Genomic DNA, 10179 nt, shown 5'->3' with positions numbered 1-10179 from the left:
AGGTGACGCCAAACAAATAATAATAACAATTCAGTGCCCTAAAGAAAATACCAAGGTCATTTCAACTCAATATAGACATGTTATCAGAAAATTACACTCAGAATAATCATGTGTAGAGGATTATAATTTATAATTTGTAAAAATGGTGAATCCCACTCGAAAGCAACTTAGAGATAATGTTTAGACATGAAAAAAATAAAATCATCTGTGAAAGTGTCTTCTTGAACGGACTCATATTATCCGAGATATGAATAAAAATGTAAAGAATATAAAAAAAATTAGCGTTACAGTAGTGCTCTACTATAAAAAAAAATCTTAAAGATATTTTCACAGCCCCGTATTTTCCTCTATTCCTTTTCATTGGCATGATTGGAAGGCGTTTTGTCTGATACTATTTCAGCTATAGCACTTATGTATTTTAGATTCCAAAACTTCTTCCCATTACCTGTTACTAATCAGATCGAGATGGCAGCTATGTTCTCTGGTTCATCCCAGCTTTTGTTATTCATGGACGTTTGCAAAAATTTAAAAAAAAAACAACCCGGGAGTGGGTGGGGCTGCAAGACCTAAATTTTCGAAGAAACGTAAGAGCGAGGGGATTTGTGATGGGGGAGCTTTTGCATTTTCTAGAATGAAATTGAAGGATTTCGTGCACACTTTTGGTGAATTTTGTGAATTTTGCCCTCTCGATCGGCGGCCCCCGGCTGCGTACGGTCATGTTTGTCATCTTAAAGTCTTTAAAAGGCCTATATTACACTGGTTTGAAACAATTTCGTTTGCAGTAAGGCTCGTAATTTGCTGGAACTGCGACCCTGGTCATGAAGAAACACCAGGCTGGGTCAGAAGGGAGGAACAGAAGAAGCAAAAAGAACTCCAAGACTGTTTAATTTTCAAGAAATTTATTTTTGAATGCACTTAGAAACGCAACTTTTATACTCCATTTTTACACAAAATCCTTACCGTGGGGGGGGGGGGGTCCCATAGCCTCTCCCGCTCGATCGCTTCGATATCTCACGCTGTCAAAAATATTGTGCCCCCTTCGGGATTTTGCCCCCCAAAACTGAAAGTGTTCCGGCGCGCCTGTTTTCAAAGTGGGGGGGGGGGGGTTGAGCCAAACTTAAAGGGGAATCCAACCCAAATAAAAACTTGTTTTTATAAGAAAAAGAAAAATCAGACAAGTTGATAGGTGAAAGTTTGAATAATATTGGACAAAATAACAAGAAAGTTATGAATTTTTAAAAGTTGTAAATATTGGTAATCACTATACCTATTGAGACTTCAAATTGGCCGCTTATGTGATGTCATAGTGATGTAAGGCAAGGACTACTCTTCCATGTACTTCAATACATGATATTATGGCTAAAATGTCCCGAAAAGTTTTATTTCAAATTGTATTTTTCTTTCATGAGGACATTAAACAATATACTACCTGGGTTATATTTAGATTACTGCCCCAGGGGAATGGGTAATTAGAAGAAAACCACAAATCCTTGATAATAAAGTACATGGCCTATGGGAAAGTTGTCCTTGCCCCTTGTCATAATTTACTTACCCAGTTGCCAATTTGATATCTACATGGTATTAGTGATCTCAATTTTAAAGCAGCTTTAACTTTCTTAATGCTTGTCCGATTTCTTTCAAACTTTCACCATTCTGTTTAATTCATTTTTCTCCTTCCCAACACAACATTCTATGGCCAAGGCTGGATTCCCCTTTAAGTGGGGGCTGACCATGCAAAAAATCACAATCATAATGTTCATTAAGTGTTTGTACACGGTTTTGGAAAAAAGTGGGGGGCTGAAGCCTCCCCCCCCCCGAGGCCCCTGGCTAATATGTAAGACAGTCATCATCTCATGATCTGCAAGAAAATATCAAATGAAGGAAAGTGGGATGTCGTGCATGGATGAGTGCAATTTGCATGGCGGTGTGTAGTAGGCCTATATATCGATCTATCGCTAAACTTTAAAATCATTTAATTATTCCCTAATTCTAGTTTCAGCGTATTGCTCTTTGTGAATTTTACTCTTTTATACCGATGGGTGAGGCCACACTGTGTAACTACAAATTGTATGTGTGTTTCGAAAACATGGAATAAAATGCACGAAAATACGCCTATAAATTCAAAAGGAAATGAGATCGAAGAGGCGACTTTTAATTTTTCTCGACTCAGGCGGTGATCACGTGTGAAAATCACGTGACTTTGTTTACAATAATCACGCAGCTGAGCTGCACACAGTGAATGGCCTATGGCTAGCTGGGGAACCATGGCGACGTGGAAACAGCGTGAATTGGGAGTTGCACACACGTACGTACGTACGTACACCGGCATATACGAACCGTACCAGACTGGAGAAAAATATCCTGCCGACAGCCCGGCGTGCATGCGAGATCGAGATTGACCTGCTGGACTGTTTTATGATCAGATTGATTTTCGCAGAAAGATATTTAACATCAAATCAAGATCTAGTGCATCGTGAGGACTGTTGAAAATCACACACCATGCCTGGAGCCGGAACTCAAGGTAGGCCTAACTTTGACATTATTCCAATCCACATCAAGTGACAAGTCGAGACCGAATTGATTCTAAAAAAAAAAATGCAATGACAACGCACTCATTCAATGAACAAGGACAAGGTTATATTATAACCTTGTTCTCAGTTATATCTCCATGTGTGGCAAAATAATGGTTGCAATGTTTGGCTTAATTTCTCTTTTTATATGGGACAAATGCTTGATTTTCTTACACTGTCAGTTTTCATTACAGGCATTCATCATATAACTTGGCTCTTATGTAAATTTAATTCTTGAAATTATTTTTTTCTTAATTAAATATAGAGATTGAAAAATGAAAATTTTCTTGCCATATTACTTTCCACCAATAGAGGGCGTACACAAAAATATGCCCAAAATTCAAGTTTTTGAGCGCTCTGGTGGATACAAAAATTATTCCCAAGTTACTAATGGAAAATAAATTGCAACTGTGGAAATCAGTAATTGTGGTCACAAAAGTGATATTTTAATGATTTTTCAAAGTGTGTGCTATGTAAAGCATTGGCATACCATAGTCCTACCTGTAGATTCCCCACAGGCAGGATGGTTGCAGTGAACAAGTGTGATAATGTACCGTATTGTCATGTCGTCAGTTGTCACATTGATGATATTGAATAATTGATAGATAATCAACTTGGCTGCCAGAAAATGTGAAGAACATGTCGCTACATTTAATTACATTGTTTGATGGGGGACCTAGGCCTAAAGCTACACACTTTGTTTTCAAACAATAAAAACTATGCCAATTTTAATATGGTATTTGAACAAATGATCTTTCACTAATAATTGTAATAAATTCTTAACTTGGACTATGCTATGCAAGTGACTGCGGCTGGAAGTGTGAGTCATACTTCTTAGAAATAGAACTTTTGTTCCTTGAAGTTGAAGTTAGCTGACATCACTGAGGGTTGGTCTGTAATGGTCAGGGGTGGTATTCTGAAAATTGTCTTGACTTTTCTTGTAAGTCAGCAAGATAACATCGCGCTAAAATTCTCTTAAATTGGTATTCTGAAAATTGTCTTATCTCTGTAAGGACGTCTCGTATTTTATCTCTGACACGCCCAATATTCTGTAATCAACCAATTATTAAGCTTGTTATATGCTTAGGCCAACCAATAGAAGCATCTCTTCTTTAAAATAATGAAGCGCATTGTTGATATGAGGCGTAATTTCCTTGCGCCCCCGACGCTTATGCTTGTGCGCTTCTGTGCTAAAAATACACGTGGCTCTTCTCAAAGATATATTTTCTCTTAAAAGATTCATCATCTCGAACACCAATTTGTAATTGCTGAAAAGTCTACCAGTCCATCATTATCATGTCTTTTGAATGTCTCCTTTTGTAAAACATGATGTTCTTGCGGGATGCAGCAAGAAATAATTATTGCAGACGGGCAAATATCGCATGCAACAATAAGTTACAATAGCCCCCCACCTCTTGTAAATTTTATTGTATTTTCCAAGGAAGTTAAGAGAACGTAAAGATAAGAGAATTTTCGGAATACCTTGTAACTCGATATTTTATCATGCGCACAGACCTAATTAGACAGGAATAACAATAGTTTCTGGGGATTTATTCAACAATTTCTGACATTTTACTATAATCCCCATATGTATTGGTGAGTGAGCCAATGCAGTTCAGCGGAACAACCAAAATACAGGGACTGAAGCTTTTGGTGGAAGACATAATATACGCCAATTATACATTTACGCATTATATCTCTGACATACGCGCTCAGTGAAAGTTACAAGAAAACTTAAGACAATTTTCGGAATACGGCCCCAGGGTTTAGGAGTTATGGTGTTTGGGGTTTTTGGAATTCTTAGATGACATTGGGGGAGTTTGTAAACAAGTGAAGGTGAATAATTAAAAGAATAACAGGAAGTTTAATCTAGACTATACTACAAAACATTAGTGAATGATTTTTACTCTATATGAGTCTCCTGACAAGTCTAGGAACTGATTAAAACTAAAGGGTAAAGTATGGGGTCTTAGGAAATAAATATACTGTGTGGGATGAAAAACGGTCCACAGAACTGGATCGCGGCACTGTAGGTGTATCACTGCTGTGCATGTGCTACATGTACTGTAGCTATGCACGGAGTGAACATGTAGGTATGCACGGAGTGGCTACTATTTTTATGTAGGGAGTTGCGAAGCAGTACATGCATCTCTCACATGCGATGCTCGCACTTGACTATATTTTGGCACGGCTGGGGAACTGAGATGTCTCATCGGGGGTCTTGCGAGTAGGAAGGTGCTGCTTCTGAACTGAACTTTTGTCATTCGGAGTATCTAGAGAAATTATAGGTCTAAAAATGGGGGTCATCAAAGTGGCACATCCCTGTACCACCAATATGTGAGTGCCCCTCCCCCCCCCCGGAACTAGAGCCTAGAGACGGTCTGAATAAGATCTAAGTATGGTAGGCCTACCTAGTATATAGGTTAGATAACTTACATAATCGTAAACCATATTGTACTAATGTAATAAATATTTTGTTTATTTTCGATCCAATGCTCAGATTGGTTTTATCATGCCCCTTCAAAAAAGAAAGAAGGCGGACCAGTGGATTATCCTGCTGCATCACAGATCCCGTCGTTTGGAGGTGGTATCCCTTATGATGAATGGGAGGCAAATGAGCGTGATAACGATGGAATGAAGAGAGGCTGGATTCGAGACTCTGACACCAAATACGTTAAGCTCTGCAAAAAAGGAGGCCGCAAAGGTAGAGAAACAATGTTCGATATCCTACACGTACCGCGATTAATTATGGGGAAATATATATTTAATCTTTTAATTGAAGTCTCTCCCTTTAAAAAGTCACGGTTTCCTTTTGGAGGCCTGATTCTAAATTTGTCCATACTCTACTATATATCTCTGGAACGAAACATTGCCAAGAGACCTCACTTGTAATTACTTGTTGCCCCCATCTATTCCTGAACACCCCACCCCTCCCCCATTCTCCGCCCTCTTCCCCTTTTTTCTCTTGCTTTCTACATTTTTTTTGTACAATCTTCTGCTTGTTCTGCAAGTTCTAAAGTTGTGTATTCTGAAGTACTGTTCATGTAAAATTTAAAAAAATTAAACGTTGAGAGTTTCTGTCGTCTTACTTTCCTTTGTATCACTTGTGTTTTAGACTTGTTGAGGATGCGTGACCCGCCACCCAAAGCTGCTGAGCCTAAAGACTACCCAAGAGCAGATTGGTTTTATCAAGATGTGGAAGATAATCAAAATACAAAGTAAGTCCAGTGTGAGGTAAATTCAGTCAACCCCATTCACTTGGTGGAAATTAGATCAAATTCAACGCTTTGGAATCCAAGTTATTGTTTGATTTCCACATCAAAACTAAAACACATCTAGAGGGATCTAGACATCTATTTTAATTAATCAGAAGCATATCAGGAGCTCTTCTGTAGTGCGGTAGAACATAGTGTATTTATTGTTGGATAGTCTATGCGCTCTTCTCTATCAGTATTTACTCATGGGATTAAAGAATAATTCATGAACTTACAATAATGAACATTGAAAGAAATTTAAACATTTTTTTGTCATATGGTGAGGAAGTTAATAGCCTAGCTGGCAAGGTTGTTTCAAAATATGTTAAATTAACATAAAATGTCTTGAAATTTTATTAAAGTCAAGATAGAAATTAAAGGATCAATAACTAGAGACATGAAATATGGATTTGCAGTGATTTGACAATCTCAAATTGATTTGAAATTATCATATTTTTTTCAATGTATTGAAATTTATTTAATTCATGTAATTATTTTACAGTACCAACTGCAATTCTTTGCTTCCATGATAGACAGCAATGACTATCGTTTCTGGGGATTAGAATTGAGATATTTTAATACTTTCCGCAGACATATTACGTACTGGTGAGTGTAGCCAACGTAGTTCAGCAGAACAACCAATATTACAATGACTGAAGCATTTGGTCTACCATTATAGATCCATCAAGTTTCAAAATTTAATAAATGAAATTGAAATATATGAAATATGCATATGAAATATATGTGATTTAGACTGTCAGATCTATTTAATTACAACATGTCCCCTAATGTTCCTCAACCACAGAATTAATTTTGCAATTTCGATGTAACCAGATATTGCTCACTCTCTTCTCTCCTCTATCCAGTCAAGGACCATATAGATCACATCTTCCAGACTACATGGTATATGAAGAACACCAAGGAGGGGAACCGACCACAGGGCACTGGCAGAGACCTCCCTTCTCACTGGACGATAAGATGACTGCATTTGAGCGTCATGGTGACAACGACAAGCTTAATATGAAGTTCCCCAACGACGAGTCCAAGCTGAGAAAGCCACCTAAAGACAAGACTGGCGGTAAAGATCATAAGAGGAGAAAGCCAGTCGATAGGAATGCAAAAAGCCCTACAAAATCTCGACATGCTACAATGTAAGTATTTTTTTGCTTTGGATTCAAATTACTTTCTTATTTCTTGTTTTTTACTACAGTTAATGCTGTCCACCACTTTGATTTCTCTTAAGATTTCAGAAATCACTAGGACCCTAGTTAGTGACTTCAAAGTCACCCAGAAGATATTTTTAATCCCCAATGTTGCAATTTATGCAAAAGGGAGAAAACAGGATTTTGCTAAAATCCAACATCTCAAAATTATCTCTATCAATGAGTTATTTCATGCATGTAGTTGAAGTTTTTTGTAATACCAGCTGTTGTAATTGCATTCATATGTTTGTGAAGGTGATGGAGTCCCTCTGGTAGAAGACTATAATATGTTTCTGAATAAGCATATTGTTTCTAGCATAGGTAAAAGTTTTGTGTCTTAATTTTGACAGTTTAAGCAAGCCCCTTGTTAAAAACGTTATTTACCTTTGTTAATTTTCTATATATATTCGTATACTAGTTTTTTTTGTGACCGAAAAGAACAGGGGCAAAAATAATGTATGGACATGTCCATAGGAATTAATTCTCTTGAGACACTGTTTTAAGCTACTGCAGATCTGTGCATCTGATTTTTCGAGAAATGCCCCCTGTTGTGTTTGAGTGAAAGAACCAAACCATACTTTGCTCTCTGCTTCATTCTTTAGACCAACTCCAGAAGCTTACAAAGGGCCTGCCAGCATCGGTAAGCTCCTCTCCAATGGCTACCAACAAGACTGGTATGAAAACAGGGACACCCACTACAAGAACCACAAACCATCGACGGCAGACGTGCAGTTCGAGGCTGCTACCCGGGCTGATCGTCAGAGCACCGAGTACAGAGATGCCATCAATGTGAAGAAACCAGGGGCAGGAGGAGGGGGTGGTGGTTCGTATGCCAAGAATGCCATGGAAGTGCGGGGAACGAAGAAGTCCGAGCAGGTCAAGTCACTCAACACCAAACAGGATGAGGAAAAGGAGCTCTTCAAGCTTAGCAAGTAAGAAATTATTTTATTTAAAATAAACATAGTTGAATTCTATTTTAAGGTTTGCCAGGTGTTGATTGGCGGATATGCTCTAGAAATACTCCCTCATCAATCATCACTCATGGTGATGGAACTTTTGGGTTTTGTTGATCCTTTCAGCCTATAGATTCAATAACACGTTATCAAATAATGCAGTATTAACAGATACATTGCTACTCATATTTTGTTGGGATATTTCTAGACAGCAAGTCGATAAGCAGATTAGGAATATATGAATAAAGTAGAATCCACGAAGCATAACAATTAGAAAATCACCGAAATCAGATATGAAATGTAGAGTTACTAGATTTATACTTAAGAATATACAATGGTTGAAAAGTATATGATCAAGTATAGAATTCTAATCAAAATTATAGCAAGGGTGAATGAGATTTCCTACCATAAAATATGAAATTTACCAAAATATGTCATTGTAATTTTTCAGGTTTGATAAAGTTGGCTCAAAGGTAAAGAGTCGATGGTCTGAGACACACGAGCGATCCTCCCCCATCACAACTGGTATGCAGTTAGAGATGGCTCCTGTTTCTACAAACTAGGATATGAGCGGGTGAAGTGAGAGGGAGTTTGGCTGAATCAACTCATCTGAAGGAGGAATTAAAGAAGAACAAGTACTGGTTGTTCTTTGGTATTAACTAGAAGACCGCCCACTTAAAGTATTGTGGGAGAGGGCTACACTATGACGAAAGATAAGCAAAGGTGCTTGATTATTCAATACCATCATGTTTCTCGAAGTGATGGATGCAGGCCATTGCAAAATGACCTCCATGATGAAACAGGGATGGACGATAGGTGTGGGGGGGGGGTTGATTGAGGGAGGTGGTTGGGGTGGGGAGGAGGGCCTCTGTTTACTTCAGTTTCATCCAGTACCGTACTTACATTGTTGAATATTGATCCAAAAATAATTTGTGTAAGTGTGTACAAAAAGCATCAATTATTCATTTGAAGGGAAGCATTCATATAAGTATCTGTATCTACATCAAACCTCAGGAGATACTTTCACCAGTCTCTGGTCATGACATCAAAGTGCCCCTCACCTCTTTGCTTACTTTTAGTTCATGCGACACATATATTTTGAAAATATACATATTCTTTTGGTTATTGTTAAGTTTTACCTCCCAAACCAACTCCAGAATGTGGAACAGATAGTCAGATACCATATAATACTATTTAGTGCTCCACTTCTGTAGCTGGAATATACAATATGATTTTATATTGAAACCAAAATCTTAAATAGAGAGAGCCATGATTAGGATAAATGCGATGAAGGATTTATCTTATCTGCAATGGGCTTTGATACAATTGGATTTGAGACTAAGCATACATCATTATATGTGTGGCAGTCAAAAATCATAGTCTGCATCTGACTCCCTTTGTGAATTTCACCCTTTTGTAGTTGGTGACTTGTATACAAAGCATCAATATTAGAAACACCCTTTTCTGTGGTGTTTGGATTTTTATATCGAGATTTTTAACAGAAAAGGTGCTATTTTTACATCTTAACTGTATGTTTTTCATTTGAATTTGTTCCATCATGCTTTTGGTAATAATAATAATGAACACTGCGCCTCGGAATAGATTATTCTAGATAGATGGGGCTATATAAATGCCTATTAATTTTGCTCTGAACATTTTTATGAAGGGGCTTCACATTTATTCCAGTGACAATTGCTCATGCCTTCATTTCTTGGAAGTGTAGTGTTAGGGTGAGGGCTGTGCCTGAAAATTTGGTTCAGAATACTGTGAGAATAAGGTTTAGGGATAGATTTTAGTAGAGTTCTAATATGCAGAATCTCATAGGAGTGATCATTCTTGCTAGACAAATCGTGGAGGAATCTCTTTGGCATGATGGAACATATTCATTGTATTTTGTTTTATTTACCGTTCCTGCTAAATGCATTCCTGACATTCTTGCCAAATGTGTTGGAAATTTAAGAACTTTAAATAAGTATTTATACATGTATGTATATAGTATAAAAGTTTCTCTGTGTGTAAAATATTTACTTCCATATTCCTTGATATCTTAAAACATTGTCAAATATTATTTAATTTGAATGCATTGTAAGAACTACTTTTTGTAGTGTAAACTTCTGTTTTATCAGAGAAAAAAAATCTATATCATTGTTTTTATATAATTTTTGTAAATATGTTCTTCAAACAGTACATACTTCAATAA

At 37.2% G+C, this 10179-nt stretch overlaps 1 protein-coding gene across 1 annotated transcript; it reads left to right on the top strand.

Moving 5' to 3' along the window:
• The first annotated feature begins 2358 nt into the window (after positions 1-2358).
• On the top strand, positions 2359-10179 carry LOC121421738 (uncharacterized protein C7orf57 homolog). The gene is made up of 6 exons (XM_041616531.1): positions 2359-2521; positions 5071-5274; positions 5686-5788; positions 6691-6975; positions 7629-7958; positions 8431-10179. Exons 1-6 carry the CDS (start codon positions 2500-2502, stop codon positions 8540-8542), a joined length of 1056 nt encoding a protein of 351 aa, XP_041472465.1. The 5' UTR covers positions 2359-2499; the 3' UTR covers positions 8543-10179.

The sequence above is a fragment of the Lytechinus variegatus genome, chromosome 1, assembly GCF_018143015.1.
Source record: "Lytechinus variegatus isolate NC3 chromosome 1, Lvar_3.0, whole genome shotgun sequence".
NCBI lineage: Eukaryota > Metazoa > Echinodermata > Echinoidea > Temnopleuroida > Toxopneustidae > Lytechinus > Lytechinus variegatus.
Note: the sequence above shows the minus strand (reverse complement) of the source record. Positions and strands in the feature narration are given on the sequence as shown.